Source organism: Tamandua tetradactyla, chromosome 6 (assembly GCF_023851605.1).
Source record: "Tamandua tetradactyla isolate mTamTet1 chromosome 6, mTamTet1.pri, whole genome shotgun sequence".
Classification (NCBI taxonomy): Eukaryota; Metazoa; Chordata; class Mammalia; order Pilosa; family Myrmecophagidae; genus Tamandua; species Tamandua tetradactyla.
This window is the reverse complement of record NC_135332.1, coordinates 8,779,239-8,798,051: the sequence shown is the minus strand read 5'-3', so window position 1 is coordinate 8,798,051 and position 18,813 is coordinate 8,779,239. Positions and strand designations below refer to the sequence as shown.

At 47.8% G+C, this 18,813-nt stretch overlaps 1 protein-coding gene across 2 annotated transcripts in view; it reads left to right on the top strand.

The window, feature by feature from the left end:
- The window catches only part of RGS9 (regulator of G protein signaling 9), a 72,087-nt gene extending 53,488 nt beyond the window's left edge, over window positions 1-18,599 (top strand). For both annotated transcript variants that reach the window (XM_077163641.1, XM_077163640.1), the window contains exons 16-19: window positions 1,873-1,958; window positions 4,169-4,286; window positions 16,207-16,634; window positions 18,176-18,599. In XM_077163641.1, coding sequence (XP_077019756.1) covers window positions 1,873-1,958; window positions 4,169-4,286; window positions 16,207-16,634; window positions 18,176-18,329 — 786 coding nt within the window. In that variant the 3' untranslated portion in view covers window positions 18,330-18,599. The remainder of the gene's footprint in view (window positions 1-1,872; window positions 1,959-4,168; window positions 4,287-16,206; window positions 16,635-18,175) is intronic.
- Window positions 18,600-18,813: the final 214 nt, after the last annotated feature.

Here is an 18,813-nt window from a genome sequence, read left to right as displayed (position 1 = left end):
ATGCTTCAAGGAGAAGCCAGGTTACATTTTCCACATTTAGTTTGGAAATATCTATTACTAAATATCTAAGTTTATGGCTTTTAAAATATGCCTTCCATCCAAAACCAGTAGTTGATTTTGCCAATTTTTCTGCCACTTTAAAGCAAGAATTGCCTTTCTCCCAGGTGGAAATAGGATATGCATCGTTCTGTCCAAGACCTTATCAGAAATATATTTAGAGTCCACATTTCTACCAACAGCACTCTAGGTTTTCTTTATCTCACAACTCTTCAGAATCTTCTCCTTATACATTTAAAAAGCCATTCCAACATGTTTGGTATTTGCGAACCTCAGCACCCCACTTAGTACCAAAATCGATTTTAGTTTGTTAATGCAAACTTTTGTAACAAAAGTTTCAAACTGGCACATTTGCCAATGCTTGTTCTTTACTTTTTTTTCTTATTATAGCCATACACATAGTGGATGTAAAGTGGCATCTTATTGAAGTTTTGGTGTGCATTTTCGTGACATTAATGATATGTTTTAGTCGCTTATTAATCTAAAGAAATATATTTATTTATTTTGAAAGTTTTTCATTAAGAAGTTGTGGGTTTACAGAACAAATACGCATAAAATACAGGATTCCCATGTGTCACCTTTTCATCAAGACTTTGCAATGGTATGGAACATTTGCTACAGTTGATGAAAGTATATTTTTATAACTGTACTATTAACTGAAGCCCATGGTTAACTTTAGGTTCCCTGTTTGTATTGTGCATTACTTTTAAAACATGCAATATTTCAGAATTTTTGCCAAACCAGGTTATACATTTTTCACTATTTATTTGTCATAGGTTAGATTTCCCTGTGTTTGTTGAAGATTCACAACAGAGTTTCTTTAATAATGCTTTTCCATAATGTATATAAAAATTGGTTTTGATTCCTAAAAAAGATATATAGTTTTCATACAACTTTTTAGGGAGCTGTCCAGGGAGTCCAGCTACCACCTGGAAGGAAACAGAGTCATGGGGAGCCTGAAAAAATAATGTCAAATACTAATTGAACTCTGTGTTACCATGGGTCCTGTCCTGTTTATTGTCACATTGACAATAAACTCACCATGACCCAAGTACTGTATAAAGCCCTATCCTACTTCTTAAAACTTTCTTAAGTAAGTTTTACTGCTACTATATAGGCTTTAGAGTGGGGCTGTTAGAGTAGATTTTTTTTTTTTTAATTTTAATTGCTCGGTTGTTGCAATGGGCTTTGTCCCATTTTTGCTATGGTTAGAATTTCCAGCTGTCATTAATGAAGCACCTTCTCAGAACTTGTGCTGGGTTACAGGGAACATCCACAGAAGGGGAGTCTGAGCCTTGATCTTCTTTTCGTACTCTAGCATTTCCACCCAAAACACAGTGCAGCAAGAATGCTAGGGAGCTTAGAAGACCATATGCATTTCTGCTCACTTTTCTTGGAAGAAGGTGGTAGGTAGGAGAGGTTGAATGCAAGCCTCCTCTTGTTTCATACTTGCTTCACCAAAGACCTACCAGGTGGATTTCTACATGGCGATTGGTAGACCAGTAGTTCTCAAATTTGGCAGTGTGTCAGAATCTTCTGGAGGCTTGTTGGGACCCAGACTTCTGGCCCCACCCCCAGAGTTTCTGATTTCAGTAGGCCTGGATAGGGCCCCAAAATGTCCAACTCTTACAAGTTCCCTGGACCAAACTTGAGAACCCTACTCTATCCAGCCATCTAAATGCCTTTCAGATAAGGAGACACATTCTCTTCACTTTGCTTTCTTATTGCTGAGGGAGGGCTTGAAAATGGCAAATGCATTTATATGATTTGACATGTTCCCTCTTGTAATTACTGTTTTTCTTTTGTTCCCACTAGGATTCTTATGCTCGCTATTTAAAATCTCCAATCTATAAAGAAATGCTGGCCAAAGCTATTGAGCCTCAGGAAACCACCAAGAGAAGGCAAGTAGACTTGTTTGTAATTGCTGGTTGCCTGCTGTTTAGCTTACAGAGAGCTGAGGGTCTTTTTCAGCTAAATGACCATTATTGTGATATTTGTTTGATGAAAATATTGGGGGCTGGAAGCATTGCTTCAAGTGTGACTGCCTCATTTGCTTCATAATGCCCTGAGATCACGCTAGCAAGATTTCCTTAGTAATTACCGCCAATAAGTTTTGTTTCCCTAATGCAGTTTGAGTTTTGATTATCATTGTCAGACTAATTATTATGTTCACCACAAATAGAAGCATCTCATTAACTTTTTAATTGTTTCTCCTCTCCACCTCCAAACCAATAGATGGGAATGGATTTAGCTTCCTCTAATCCATTGTGTATCTTAGGTCCTGTGACCTTAGAGAAAATAGCGGATTGCTCCCCAAGAGAAAATACTAGACTGTTAGGGAAAATGTACAGTAACATCCCAAGCCTTCTTACTGCCTCCGCAGGGTTGCCTTTTAGCAAGTCTGTTAACTTCTGTCTCATTCTCCTCCTTGGAGAAATGATCCTGTCATCTTGTGGAGCCATTGGGACAGTGGATGAAATAATGCTCTGAGGGACAGTTTGAACTCTTTTGGGATGGGGAGAAAACCTCTGTAGGGATTGAAGAGTCAAAAGAGTAACCAGTGACATCTTGAACAAAGACACGGGGCTTTGGCAGAGGTTTTCCCAGCACCGGCCACATGTCCCATACCCCCATGATGAGTAAATGTTCTCCTGTTTGCCTGCTCAGTCCCAGGCTGGGCTGTTTTCCAGCATCTTCAGTCCATTCAAAAGGGGATAGTTGGATAAGAGTCTTTATCAAAGGAGCTTAAAAAAAGAGAAACCCAACTTGGTTTCATTCTTGAGGATAATGGGCCTGTTATGTAAAGAGCAGAAAGGAGGCCTTTATGGTGCTTTCTGTTAGGTTCACCTGGTAAGGAGAGGCGTTTGGTGTCCTTGGGGGACTTGAAAGCTTCTCCTTTAAGCCACAAGAAAAGCCCTACTAGCTCCAGACATTCTACCAGAAACCAGAGGGGAGGAAGGGGAGTCCCATACTTTTCTCTCCAGAAAGAAGTTGGGGCAGACACGAGACTTCACCTGGGGTCTTTCCTGCGGCATGCTGGGTGCTTTGAGTGCCTGGGATGGCGTAAGGCCACACTGACTGAATCTAGCATGGGCTTTTACCACTGGGGAAGTTGTGATCATTACCAGTGCTTTGTAGAGCCTGAAGCTTGGCGGAGAGACAGGCAGGGATTGCAGTGATTGCAGTGGGTGAGAATCTGTTCCATGGCCCTGAGGTATAAGGCAGTGTTTAAAACAATTGCATTTTTCTTTTTAGGAAAAGTGAAATTGACTTCCAAACCTTCCCCCTGGTAGGGCTGGCAAGAGACCCAATAACAGACGTTACTGGTAGGCAAACCTGCCTTGTCTCTAGGGTAGTTACAAGTTTCTAGGAGGCTTGAGGAGGCTGGAAATCTGGGGGTGAGCCCTAGGTCTCCAGTCTACTATTGCTGCTGAAATACTTTTCTTTGAGCTCGTGGGGGCCATCACGGGTGGGTGATGCAGCTGATCTGCGTAACTCAGACTCCTAGAGCCTTGCCCTGGTGCCAAGGTCATGACAGAGAAAATTGGTCCAGGAGTCCATGTTGGGCTCACAAAGGAGGTTCTACCACCTCCCAGGGCACTGTGCAAAAGCAGCATCCAAGCCCAGGGTACTGCTCCTCTTCAGGCTTCTTCTCTCTCTCTCTGCCTGTTGGGGCCAAGCCCTCTTGCATGGTCTATCTCTTGCCTTTCTTCCTGAAACCGTGGCTTTTGAAAATAAAGGCTCCAACTTGCTCCTGAGGCAGGAACTCTAGGCTTACCAGTACCAACCCTTCCTGCCCTCTTCTTTCTTGAGGAACCCACTAGAAGTTAGGATAATGTTGATTTTTAAACAGTCTGGAAGGTATAAATAATCTTCATCATCAGAAGAGTCATCCTTCTGCCTAATCTAAAACTTCGCATTCTCTTTATGGGTAGAAGAGAGCTAATGATGGACATGCCTCCTGAGGACCTCACTTGAGGTCCACCTGGAGAATGAGGGGAATAATCCTAGGTTCTGTCCTTCCATCCCCACCTGCCGTCAGGTGTTACAGTGTCATTACTAGGTGAGCAGTATGACATTCTGCCAATGCCAATCCTGTCCTTGGTTCCAGCTCGAGCCTCCCGTTTATGCGGCGTCACCTCCGCTCCAGCCCGAGCCCTGTCGTCCTTAGGCAGCTGGAAGAAGAAGCCAAGGCTCGAGAAGCAGCCAACACCGTGGACATCACGCAGGTCATGAGCAAGCTGGACCGTAGGAGCCAACTCAAAAGGGAGTTGCCTCCTAAGTAGTTCTGCTGTTCCCAGGGGTTGGGGGTATGCACTTGAGAGAAGCAAAGAAAGAAAAACAGCACTAGAGGCTTAGGGCTCTCCATTTCTCATTAGTGTGGCAGTGGGGTCGTCAGGGTCACCCCCAATTCCTCTGACCTTCAGAGCAACTAGAGCTGGTTTGCCCACTCCACCTCATCAAGCTACAGGTTTGGGTTGGTACCAAGGCGGGTCACCTGGTCACTTTAGGAAGTTCTTCAAGAACCATGAAGAGGGACAGGCTGGTTTGTACACCATCATTTGATTAGAAAAAATTAAAGAGAAGGCATCCCCCTACCCCCAAGACATAATTCTTTTTGGCATATTAATTTATGAAGCTCTTCATCTGTCTCTCCAATTTAGACTCTGCTTCTAAAGCAGTGTTTGAGATGCCACCAAGGGGCGAGTTGTACTTCCCCTGGTCTCCTCTCTTACTCCTGCTTGGAAAGACCCTGCTAAGATATTTCTCTTATTGAGCTTCTTCTTAGGCACAATTTCTTGATAGTTGGTGAAGCCTCTTCTTCCCTTTTGTCTCCCCATTCGTTTAAACATGCTGGGAGAGTAAATAAATACCTTATAGTCTCAAGCCTGTGGCTTCTGGAGAAGTCCCAGTGAAATGATATCTTTTAGGCTGTAAAACAAAGGTGCTGATGTTTTCAGTCACTTAAGAGGAATAGTAGATATCTGTGAAATTTTCAAAATGACTCAAGGTCAAAGATAATGCTCTCTAGGATGTTTTCTAGGTAATAGGGTTTCCTTCCTCTATAGCTGTAGCCTAGAGCCAGCCCTGTGGTCAGGAGTGGAAGTAGAGGAGAGTTCAAAGTCTGACCTTGTGAGTCCTAGAAGGTCATTCTTGAAATTAGGCTTACCCCATACACCTGGGATAGACCGAAATGGTGAGCAAGAAAGCAACCTTGCACAGCAGGAAGACTCATTCATTGAATGCTTTTATCGAATACCTACTATGTGCCAGGCATTGGTAAAACAGGCCCCTGTCTTTGTGGAGCTTATAGACTAGGATTGACAATAAAAACAGTATCAGTTAGCTGTTGTTGTATAACAAACAACCATGAAACTACAGTGGCATATAACAGTTAAATGTTTATTGCTCATTCTTATAAGGTCATCTAGGTGCTCTGTTGATCTTGGCTGGGCTCACTCACTTGCCTGGGTTTGGCCCATGCTGGTTGATCTGTGGTGGCCTAGACTGGCATGAGCGGATTGACTCAGCTCTGCTTCACATATCTGTCATCTTGAAACAGGCTAGCCTGGACACGTTCCCTTGGTGGTGGCACAATTACAAAGGAGTGAGTAGAACAATAAGGCTTCTTGAGGCAAAGGCTTGGAAGTGGCACACCATCTCTTTCTCCTGACTTTGTTGACCAAAGCAAGCCACAGAGCCAGCCAAATTCAATGGGTGGGGAACTAGACTCCACCTTTTAGTGAGAGAAACTACAAAGTCTCATGGAAAAGGACATGGATATAGGAGGGGTGAGGAATTGGGGCCATCATTGCAATCAACAACACAGACAAACCCATGATAAAACCTATAGAATGAGTAATAGGGGCACTGGGATATGGTGCTGTGATAGGTGAGATGGGGATGTGTAGAAGACCAATAAGCAGAGGATGACAAAGAGTTGGTCTTAGAAAGAATGTGGGCTAGGCAGGGAGAACTTTCCAGGCAGTGGGGACTGAAAGGTGGGCAATGGCTGGGAGGGAACTGAATGGAACATGGTCAGGGATTAGGAGGAGGAAGTATAGGATGAAATTAGAGAGATGGGTAGGGGCTGGTCATTGAGGGTTGGTAGGCCAAAGAAATTTATGACTTTCAGTTTCATGTTAGCAACATTATTCAGGCCCCAAATAGGGGAGCTTACTCTTCCCACTTTTATTATAGTCAGAGAATAGTTTACATTCTGAAAAAGCACCAAGAGAGATGCTTCGTTCATCTCTCTTTTGAATAAGGTTAGAGTCCTCCAACCCTGGGAGGGTAACTCAAGCAGAAATTTCAGTGATGGGCCGTTGTAAACTGAGTGGCATAGGAGAGGGACCATATCAATCTCCTTTACCACTTGGAGCCTAATGCTTAACCCATAATCATGTATTAAATGATGAGTGAATGAATGAATGAATGGATGGAAGAGGCTTGAGTTTGGAAAAGGCTTCCTGTAATCTGTTCATGGATCTACCACCAGCCATGTGGTCTTGAGCAAGCCACTTAATCCCTCTACTTCCTCATTTGTGAAATGAGGGGGTGGGAGCAGATCCACACGTCTCAAAATGGACTTGGTAAACTCCAGGGGTGCCCAGCCTGGGGCATCAGTTTTATTTGAAGATTTGGAATGGGGGGAAAGCTAGGTATTTTTAAAATTTCACATTAAAATAATCATGAATATATTATGAAATAGAATGCAAAATGTACATGAATTTTTAAAGATAAAATGGGAGACATCAAAGACATTTCATGCTTAGCTGTGGTGGGTTCAGGTTTTGCCCTCAGACTCCTGGGGATCATGTTTACTCAGCTCTCCTGCTGTTTGGCCTACTTGGGTGGGAAAGTTTAAGAAGTACAGAGCCAGAGAATATTTGCTGTCCCTTCTAGTTACCCCATATAAGCGGAGATTATATACCTGGCAAATGGAGGTGAGGGTGGTAGGGGGTGTCAAATACATACCGAATTCTTCAAGGCATGAACTATGTCTTGTACATCTTTGACTCAACCATACCCCTTTCCACTCCCCAAGGTTCCTAGCTCTGGGGCAGATACATGATAGATATTCTGCCAGCACTGGTAGCACTGCTATAATGAGAAACCATGCATGCTAACAAAGGAGATGATCATTCTCTATTGGACGAATGACTGAATGAGCATGTCAACATTCGACATGTGTAAGGGTATAGACAATAAGTGACTTCGTTCCTGGAGGGAGCACTTCGATTCCACAAAAGTATTTTTGCACCTGTTTTGTATAAGAATGAGTGGTGGGTGCTATGGTGGATATGAAATTGAATAAGGCGGCCTCTGCCTTCAAGGGGCTGACGAAACTGCATGATGCAGATGCTGTAGCATTAGGCAGAATGTGAACAAGCCTTCGAGGTTTACAACATGGCAATGGAGCACAAAGATGGAGAGAAGTGTTTTGCCAAGGGGCTAAAGCTAAGCTTTTAGGAGCAGGCATGTTTGAGGTGGGTCTTGAAGGAGGAGAGGGTTTCACCAGAGGGATTAGGGAGTAGCCCTGGTGGTGTGTAATTAAAGTTCAGCAGGAGCTACTCCTAGCCCATAAAGAACTTGTAGGGGTTAGAGAAAGCCCTGTGACACCAGATGGATAGCCCTACGGGACCTTGCTAGATTCCAAGCCCAGGCACCCCTTAGCTAGATGCTCCTGAGCAGGGCAGAGCTTGCACAATCTTTTTTTGGCCCTGAGCACAGGGTCCATAGAAGGGGTAAGTGACAAACAGATGGAAGAGTGTGTTGGAGTCATCTCATGGAAGGCCATGCATGGAATGTGGTCTGTTTTCTGTAGACTCTGGGAGCTGGAAAGGGTATTGGCCTTGAGTTCAAAGTTGTGCTTTAGGAAGTGGTCCTGGTGGCATCATAATCCTAAAGTAGTGCTCCCCACCTTGCCCTTGGTTGGTTTAAACACTTGTCCTCTGGCTTTCCTTGCATCCTGCTCAGGCCTCTCTATACTCTATTGGAAATGTATTGAAACAATCAGCTTATATGTCTTCTTCTTCCTCTGGGCTGTCAAACTGCTAAAAAGGAGAGGCCATGAGCCCTCCGCTCACACGCAGTGTGGACATGTGGTTGGTACTCTGAATGTTTGATGGGTTTCAGCAGACTGGAAGATGAAGAGTATAGCCATGAAGGCTGGGTCTCTCATCTCAAAGAGGATGAGGGTCTGAATTAGGAGAGTGGAGAAGGAAGAAGAAGAAATATGCTGGAGGCAGAATAGATAGGACATGATGACTGATGGGGTTATGTAGGAGGAATTGAAGATGACCCTGAGGTTTGAGTGTCTGAGGATATGGGGGAAGGTAAGGAAGATATGCAATGTGGAAAGATTGACTGGGTTTTGTGGTACCAATGGGGAATGCATGAGGAAGGTTGAAAAAGTATACACCATTCATGCAATAGACATTCACTGAGATTTCTTATATGTCAGCCATTGCTAGGATGCAAGGACCCTCAAGGAGCTCCAGCCTAGAAACAAGACAAACACACTGTAATCCAATGGGTAGCAGTGCTCCCCTAGCAGTGTAGACAACGTGGAAGGAGAGTATTAAGGAGAGAATGGTCAACCAATTTGAAGCTTTAGGTGAACTGGACCTTAATGATGGAGTAGAATTTTCTGGGTGGAAGGCAGAGAGTTGTGGTTAATATTTACAGTCTTCCTACTTCCATAGAAGATTAAAGGCAGCATATAATATTGCAGTACTATGTGATGGAATCTTCAAATAGATAAAAACCAGTTTTAGAAGTAATGCTGTGTCCGGTGTACCTATGGGCTATTGCAACTGAATGTTAAATGTTTTTAACATTAAATTTTGATCTGGGCTTTCGGACAACAACCAAGCAAAAGAGAAACAGATTGGTTTTATAATTCTGTTGTATATTGAAACAAAGCATTCAAGTTCTCCTTGACCTAGAGCCATTCTCCCATCCTCACCCCTGCATGCGTGATGTAGCAGCGAATAAAACACACAAAGCCTCCTTTCATGGAATTATAATTTCAGGTTCTAATAGAGAGATGACAGACAATAGGCAATAGGTGCTTTGAAAATATATCAGGTTCGAGGGAGTTATGGACGGGGAGTGATTTTAGATGAATTCATTTGCATGGATGTGATTGTTGATACGGTGAGAGTGGATGAAAACTCAAAGGAGAGGGACAGGCCAAGAAGAAGGCTAAGAGAATTTGGAGAAGGATCTTTTTTAAATGTGCAAGAGAAGAAAGAGAACTGAGTGTGGAGAGGGAGAGTTGTTGGAATGAACCACTGAGGAGGCAAATGGAGAGCAAGAACAGGCTGTTAACAATGTTGTGGCAGAGACAGGAGGTGCTCACGGAATATTCCAAGAAATATTCCATTTCCCATCCTCCCATGCCGTTAGGTGAAGGTCATGTGGCTAGTTCTGGCCAATGAACTGTGCTGAGCCTACGAGCCAGCATTCCACCTCCATCTTTATTGTCAGTGCCATGGTGACCTTGAAGTCCACATCACTGTCTTCCACATGGCACAGCCACGAGACGCAGGAGGTCACCTGGCCCATGCTGTACTTCATGTGAACAAAAGTAGGTCAGTATTATACGAAGCCCCTGAGAATCTGGAGCTACTGCCGCATAGCCTATTCTGTCTTAACTACTCAGTGTCAAGTCTGCAGATGTTGAGTTTGTTGAGGATGAAGGAGGAAGTAGGAAACCATGGGGAGGGGGAGTATTTGAGTGAATGATTTCCATGGAATAGTGAGGGTAAGCGCCAGAGTTCATGGGGATAAGGGAGAATATGTTGGAGTCAAAAAGCAGAGGCAGTAAGTATATAAATGACCCTTTCAAGAAGTTTGGGATGAAGGTGAGAGATGTAAGGGTAATAGAAGATGGAGGATCCAGAGGAGGCATTTCTAAGGGACAGAGCAATGCAGATACATTTGCTGAATGAGGGAATGATCCAGAGGAGACAGAGAGGTGACAAATGTCAGAATTGATAATAGAGAACCTGGAGAAATATGGAAGAAATCAAGCCAAGGACCAGGTGGAAGGGAGGCAGAAGACTTCATTCTCTGATGTTGTAGCTCAGGGAGATTTTGAGGTGGTAAAAAGACACCTGAAGGTTCTTGGTTGGAGTGGAATCAATAGAACATGGCCAGTATGTGATTGTAGGAGAACAAGGTCTTGACAGTCACTGTGAGGCAATAAAGATGTGATGGTGAGCCACATAGAGTGTGTGGAAAGTTGACAAGCTATGAGATGGAAGAAGGGTCCAATTTCTTTATCCAGAACCTTCTGTATACTTGAGGGTGGGATTCAGAGAGAGTTCTACATTCCATGATGCTCCTTGGTCAACCTGGCAATATTTCTGAGAAATCTATAGAATTTCCAGCAACTTTGTCACTGGAAAAGTGGCATGTCCATAGGAATAACAGAGGGATTAACTGCCAAATATCTTGACTATTTTTGATGATTAACTTTAAGAAACCCACTTATCACCTCTTATTCAGACCAGCACCAGCACAGGATAGGTCCTTAAGCATCATTGAATGAGCCAGGCTCTGTAGTAGTTTCAATTATGCTATGCCGTAAGGCACCATCTTAACCCCATAATGCCATAATTTAGACATCTTAATAAGCTCCTCGACTCATGTGGCCCATGTTATTATTCTAGAATAAAAGTTATTCTATAAGATGCCAGAATTTCCTTTGTAGAATTTTCCATTTTGACTTTTAGAGAAAAGATTGCTTTTTTCTAAAGTTAAGGAGGATTAAGTGAGAAAATACAAGTCAAGTACTTAGGACTATGTCTGGCACAAGGTAAGTGCTCAATAAATGCCATCTGCTATTATTATCATTATCATCATTGTTGTTGGCATTGTCACTACCACCGTCATCATCGTCACCACCGCCGCCGCCGCCGCCACACTGACACCACCACCACCACCACCACCACCACCACACTGACGCCACCACCACCACCACCACCACCACCACACTGACGCCACCACCACACTGACGCCACCACCACCACCACCACCACCACCACACTGACGCCACCACCACACTGACACCACCACCATCACCACCACCACCACTACCACTACCACCACCACCACCACCACCACCACCACCATCACCTCCACCACCGCCACCACCACCACCACCACCATCACCACCACCACCACCACCACCACCACCACCACCACCACCACCACCATCACCTCCACCACACTGACGCCACCACCACCACCACCACCATCACCACCACCACCACCACCACCACCGCCACCATCACCTCCACCACACTGACGCCACCACCACCACCACCACCATCACCACCACCACCACCACCACCACCGCCACCATCACCTCCACCACCGCCACCACCACCACCACCACCACCACCACCACCACACTGATGCCACCACCATCACCACTACCACCACCACCACCACCACCACCATCACCTCCACCACCGCCACCACCACCACCACCACACTGATGCCACCACCATCACCACTACCACCACCACCACCACCACCACCATCACCACTACCACCACCACCACCACCACCATCACCTCCACCACCGTCACCACCACCACCACCATCACCTCCACCACCGCCACCACCACCACCACCACCACCACCACCACCACCACCACCACCACCACCACCACACTGACGCTACCACCACACTGACGCTACCACCATTACCATCACCACCACCACCACCACCATTATCCCTGCTAGCTTCATGGTCTTAGAATGAGCTTGTGCTTTCTTCTATTTGTCAGTGTTGTCCAACACAGTGACTCATTATTCTTTATTATTTAAGACATTTCTGGGGTATATGTTAAATATCATTGCCTCAAACTATGTTACTTCTGTGCTCTCTTAGTATCTTGCAGTGTGGCCCTCCTAGTTCTCCAAGAAATGTTAGGATACATTTGATTAGTATGGTAGGGAGCTGATATCATGCCCTTTGTGTGCAGCTCCCATGAGAGGGATGTCCAGCAACAGGTTAGTGACTGGTCAGTCCCGTGGTCCTAAGTTTCATGGCTGAAGTGAGGGACATTTCTAACTGGGAAGGTCTTGTGTCGAACTGTGTCAAATCGGACTACGGGAAAAATAAAGTGTTCACTCACATGGATTTATCTCCATGGAGTCAGCCTTACTCATTTGCTTTCCAGGGCAATGGGGAAAGGTAGAGTGGGAAGGAACTGGAAGAGGGCACCGTGTATATTGCATGCTAAACCTGAATGTGGCCCTCTCTTCACCCTGCTGCTCCTAGCAAGTAGGAATTAAGGTGGCCACAAGGCGTCCTCCAAATTCATACCTGGTTTCTGAGGACAGAATGAATCACATCTCTATGCCCATCTGCTTTGCCTTCTATTTATAAGGCTATGATTGTGTTCTCAAGGCAGCGTACCCTCTCCATTTCATGCTTCCTTCCCTTCTCTTTGTTCTCTTTTATAATAAAAAAGCAGCACACACAAAAATCAAGCCTTTCTTCACTGTGTCTCTGTTGTGTCACATTTCTTTTCCACGTGTCTTGCATGCCACTGCCTTGCTGCTTCACACCAGTGGGCTGGTGGGCCTGAATCTCCAAGGGCAAGGTCTACACCTGTGTGGGCGAGGCTGAGGTGGGGATTCATGGCTCCCCGTGGGAGTGCATAGAGCCACCAAGGCCAGTTGGGCTAATGGCTCTTTGCCCAGAAGAAAGGACCATTTCAGTCCAGGTAAGTGAAGCAGAATAGTGATAACCTTCCTAACATGCTGTTTATTCTAGGAATGGCAGTCTGGAAAGGAGAAGATGCCAGGAGTAGAGACAAGGGGGTAGAGAGGGACATGGAGAGATAGAAAGGGAGATGGGGGGCAACACAGAATTTCAGTGTGGGGTATGTGGAGCAGCTTGTCCAGTCATCAGCTATACGATCTTGAGCAAGTTGCACCATCTCCACAAGCTTTGGTTTTCTGACCTGTAAATTGGGGATTATAAAAGAAACTCGTCACACATTCTGAATAAGTGGAATTCAATTTAATAAACCAGGGGGTTCGTCAGTCAATTTTTTGAAGGAGGGAAATGCAATGCCTTCCCTACCTCTCTTGAGAAACCTTATTTCCTAATTTTGATACTCTGACCAACTCTCATGAACCCCAAGTCCTATCCCTACCCCCAGAAGTAATGAGATGGTAATGTGCATAGGCAGAAAAACAGAGGCTTTTGTTTGCACAGAAACTGGACTTGGATTTCCAAATTGTTGCACAGCACATACCATGAATTTAGTGGCTTAAAACAACTCCCATTTACTAGTTCACAGCTTTCCAGGTGTGACTTGGCTGGATGCTTTGCTCAGAGTCTCACACTCCAGATGTAGGCCAATGCTGTCTGTGTTCTTGTCTGGAGGCTCTTGAGAAGAATCTACTTCCAAGTTCATTCACGGAATTGGCAAGATTAATTTCCTTGTGGTTGTAGGACTGAGGTCCCGTTTTCTTGCTGGCTGTCAGCCAGGGGCCTGTTTCAGCTCCTATAAGCTGCCCCCATTCCTTTTCATGTGGTCCCCTCCATTTTCAAAGCCAGCAATGGAGGATTTCTCTGTTGTCAGTCCCTCTGCTTCAAATCTCTCTGACTTCTTCTGTCTCCAATCTTTAGACCTAGATTTAAAGGGCCCATTTGATGAGGTCAGGCTTTTCAATTCAATGCTGCCATATCCCATAACCCCATTGTGGGAGTGAACATCCCACTGCAGTCACAGTTCAGGCCTACACTCAAGGGAAGCAGCAAGGAATCTTGGGGACCACCTTAGAATTCTACCTACCACAGTCCTTTAGTAGTTTTGAGAACCTGGTGAGGGTAATGAACCCCTCCTGGGTCTCTTTAAACTGGGGTGGTTGTGAGGATTTGCAGAGTGCCTTGCATGCCCTAGATGCTGAATAAATTCAAGGGCATACTCCTGCACTCCACAGTTGTCTCTCAGAGCCTTTTTCTGAGCCCAGCCTTTTGCCCTGTCATTATTGAGAAATTATTCCTTGCCAACAGTGTCCTAAGTGGAGACACTCCTTCTGTCTTGGTTTGCTAGGGCTCCTGTAACCAGTACCGTAAACTGAATAGCTTCAGACAACGAAAATGTATTGTCTCCCAGTTGTGAAGGCCAGATGCCTGAAGTCCTCTGAAGTCTGTAGGGAACAGTCTGTTTCGTGCCTGTCTCCTGACTTCTGGCAATGACCTGGAGGCCATGTGTAGTGTTCTCTGCCTCTGAGGTCGCATGGCTTCCTTCCCGCATCAGCCTGGGTTGCTTCTCCCCTTCTTATAAGGATACCAGTCACATTGGATTAGAGGCTGAGCTACTCCAGTATGAATTCTTGAACATGCCTATTCCGTCTGAAATGACCCCATTTCAAATAAGATCACATTCTAAGGGACTGGGATTAGAACTTCAACATATCTTTTGTGGGGAGGCAGTACAAACCATAGCACCGCCCTATAGGAGGGAAGTGGTGAGTGGTGAGCACAGTGCAGGGCTGGCTCCATCTTACTGGGCACAGCAGGGACCTTAGGTGTTCCCTGAATCGCCCCTCTGGCTCTCCTTCAGCCAGTCTGTTGTGGAGCTGAAATTTGCATCTGTAAGGAGCATCCCTCCGTGGTTCTGCTGCAGGTGATCTGCAGGCCACCCTGAGAAAACCAGCTAGCGGTTATGAGTCGGCCAGTCGGTCAGCCTGGCCCCTGGGAGGGGCCTTTGATCTCTCCAACCATTAAAATCCCTACCTTCAAAATGGGGGTGATAATAGTTAGCGGCTGTGAGGACTAGATGCAATCATCCATGTGAAGTGCTCAGTTCAAGGCATCACATTTGCTAATTTCTCACTGGGTGTCAACAAATACGGTTATTACTATGATACTGGCCCAGTAGTCCCGGGCCTGGGCCTGGGCTCTGGTTTGCCTGCCTGTGGGCTTCTGAGTAGTACAGCAGAACCAGTGGCTGCTGTTGCAGAACATTATCTTGTCAAGTTCAAGGCGTTGCTGCCCTCAGCAGCCTCCCTGCCTTTCCCCTCCCCCACCCCAAGCAGTTCTTGAGTGTCTTTGCCCTTCCCACTGCAGGTTGGGGCCAGCACCCTTGGCCCTCAGGGCAGTGCCAAGGTCCAGGGGCAGGTAGGTCCCTCTGAGCAGGGTGTCCATCTGGCGGTGGCAGTTTCAAAGAGAGTTTGTCCTTCATTGAAGTCATTTCCAGCTCTCTCTTGGAGGCAGCATTGATCTAACTGTCCAAGCAATGACCACAGTAGGCTTCCAGGGGAGGATGGGCAGACCCTGGATGCTGGGCCTGTGTGTCCTACAAGGGGTGAGAAGTGGGCATGTCCGCTGTTCCTCTTCTCAGCTTGGACAAAGCTGTCCTGGGCTCTGTCAGCTGAAAACAGTCCAGATCCACCACTTCTGCCCAAATGCCGGGGCACGCTGGCCCAGGGAGGTTTAGAGACCTCCTCCTTCTCCTAGGAAGCCCCTTCCTCGCTCTGCATTTCCTCAGGTTCCTTCTGCCTGGCGCACCCAGCTTCCACATTCAGCCTTCCTTCCTGGCCACCCTACTCTGCCCTGCGGAGAGCCAAAGGGAAGGTCCTGGGTTTGGAACCCCCAGCGGTGTGGTCAGTGGGGCATGGTGGGGAGTCAGGGCAAGGTGGGGGTCCACAGGTCTGCAGAGCGGTAAGGCATGCGCTGGGGCGTCTCTGCCCCTGCCAGTGCCCCGTGAGAGGTGTTTGGGTGCCTCCAGTTCTTACACGGGGGGCCGGGGATAGAGAGGGGTAGCGGGGTATGGGGTGCTAGGCATTGATCATCGGGGGTGTTTGTTGAGGGGTAACTGGGAATTCAGTGAGGCCACACTCCGGGCCTGTAAGGTCTGTTTGTGCCTTGGGGTCTTGCCCGGGCGTGGGCACCATAGCCAGGGCTTGGGGACAGGCAGGCCCCTGGGCAGGAGGCCTTTGCATGGCTGTGCCGTGGTCACAGGGAACTTTGGGTGCCCTTTCCGGTGCCCCAGAAGCACCTAGGAAAGCCTGCACCGTGAGTGCAGAGGGGGCTAAGTTAGCTGCCGGTGGGGGTGCCGGGGCCCCTTGGCTCACCACTGAGCCCTCTCGTTTCCTTCCCTACAGCGGGGCCAGCACGTGGCTCCCAGCCCCCACCTGACCGTGTACACCGGGACCTGCGTGCCCCCCTCTCCTTCCAGCCCCTTCTTGTCGTGCCGCTCCCCGAGGAGGCCCTTCCCCTCGCCCAGCCGCTTCGTCTGGCCCAGCAGCACCGTCTGCCCCTCGCCCAGCAGGGCCGCCTTGGAGGGCCCCCCCGGAGCCTCCTCTGCCACGGAGCTGAGCTCGGGCTGCCCCCTGCCCCCTGCCCCACCCCGCGCCCCTCCCAAGGCTCGCCCGGCTCTGGCTTTCGGCGGGTTCCTGAGACGCGGCTGCTTAAGCTCGTCGCTCTTTGCCAGGCTCTCACCCAAGTGCCCCCCTGTGCCCCACGGGAAGGTGCAGCCCCTGGGGGATGCGGGCCAGCAGCTGCCACGGCTGAAGTCCAGGAAAATACCAAAGTAAGGACCAGAGGGGATTGGACTCTGGGTGAAGGTGTGTGGGGGGTGTCTGTGTGTCAGTGCAAGTGTGTGTGTGGGTGCCTCTGTGTGTGTGTCTCTGTGGATGCACATGTGGGTGTGTGTGCAGGTACCCCTGTGTGTGCATGTGTATATGTGTGTGCAGGTATCTGTGGGAGGCATCTGTGTGTGTGTGTGCATGTGTGTGTGTAGGAGGGTGCCTGTGGGTGGGTGGGTGTGCACTAAGACATGTAAACGTGGACTTGAGCTCAGGGCAGGGGAAAATAACTGGGAGGGTTCTGGGAGCACATCCCACAGATAGGGCTGTTCAAGTCCCCTGGCCCCTAGAAAGTTCTCAGAAACTTGGTTTTTCGCTCCCGGTCTCCCTGAGAAGGAGGAGAGGAAACAGGTGTGTTTCTTCACTCTTTTTTATCCCCCTGCCCCATCCCAAGAATATTAGTTCCATAAACGAATTGCATTTGTAAAGGGCAGGAAAGGCAGGAGTAGAACCAAAATGGTAAGTTGCACAGGTCAGGGTTCCAGGGGCTCCAGCCCCCCTTCCCCACCTCCCGTGTCCCCAGGAGACCTGTCCTCCCCCTTCTGTGCACACACACACACACACACACACACACACACACACACGAGTCTCTAAGAAGAGCCACAGGGACCTTGCAGATCAGGAGTTCCTGTGAAAGGGGCAGTGTCCAGCTCTGCCTGAGAGGAGACCCCTCCAAGCTCCATTTCGGGTGTTCCTGCGAGCTGGACATCTGAGGACTCGGAGTGCCCTGAGTTGGGTGCAGAGCCCAGTGGCTCTGATGGACGCATCATGATCTCTGCCCAGTGGCAGAAAGAGAAGTTGCCCCAAGCAAAACGCTCCCTGAGAAATCTCGGAGAAGGAAGACCCCATGCAGAGTCCCTCGATGGCCATGGGTATCCGAGGAGGGGGGGGTGTCCCTGCTGTGCATGGGGAGAGCAGAGCTGGTGTCCCTCTCCTGTGCTGCCTGTCGGGGAGTGGCAGAGGAGAGTGACGCCGGTGGCCGCAGGAGGGAGGTCGGCATCCAGTGTGAGCGAGTCTGTGGATTTTTCCCAGCTGATCCTGCTGCAGGAAGGTTCTAGCTTTGTGACCCTGAACACACCTCACACATGGGCTTGGGACATCCAACAGGACCGTTTCTCAGGGGCCCCGCATCCCTGGAAGGTGGTTTAAAGGTGGTGAGAATTCAGAACTGGTATGCCCTATATGGACATCCTGAATTTATTAAAACCATAAAAATTCAAGCCCTTTGAAAATGAAAATAAAGCATCTTAAGGATGATCATTAATTCAGCAGGAAAATGTGCCTCACCTCCAACCTCTCCCCCCTTCTTCCCATGACGGGGGTTCACCGACCCAATCATGGCACACGCAACTTTGGGTAAATTTTCACATGTGAAACTTTTGGTAAATGCACCGATTGTGCAAATCTTCTCCAAGGTGTCAGAATAAGGTTAGGGAATTGTTGTCCTGCCTGCCCTACACAACTTGCTTTCTTCTTGCACCTGAAGCTTTTTCCAGATCAAAATGGATTTGCCTACGGAGAGTGGGACCTGTCTGATGGACACAGAGGAGGACACCAGGATGGGAGAGCCAGGCGCCCGGGCCATAGACAAGGAGGTCGTCTGCCCCTGGGAGAGTGTGGCTGAGGGGAAGGCAGGCTGAGCCAGGGACCCACAAGATGCTCCACGCTGGCTCCAGCCCCACTGAGGCTGGGTGGGGCTTCGGGACATGCGTGCTCATGAACCAAAGTGCATTAAGATCATAATGGGGGCCAGAGAGATAAAATGGGGCAGCTTACAGGGAGGCAGTCTCTGCCTGGGGCTCCCTATGGCCAACTCTGTCCCTTCCTCCTAAGCTTCCCTCCTTCAGGCAGAAGAAAGACACATGGACCAGAAGACTTTACTTGCTGCCTTAAAAATCAATAAAAGGTTGACATGTAAGAGCCTCTTTGATTGGAATGTTGATGTGTGTCTAGTTTCATAAAGTTAAACTCATATGGTGTTCTGGATGAAAGGGACGTTGAGTCACTTCCAAGAACTCCCTCTCTAAGTTGGTTTGTGCCTAATGCTTTTATCAGATGAGCTTCCCAGGCCGTCGCTTTGACATTTGGCCTCTCACAGGAAGGGGGTGAGGTGGGGAGCCTGGG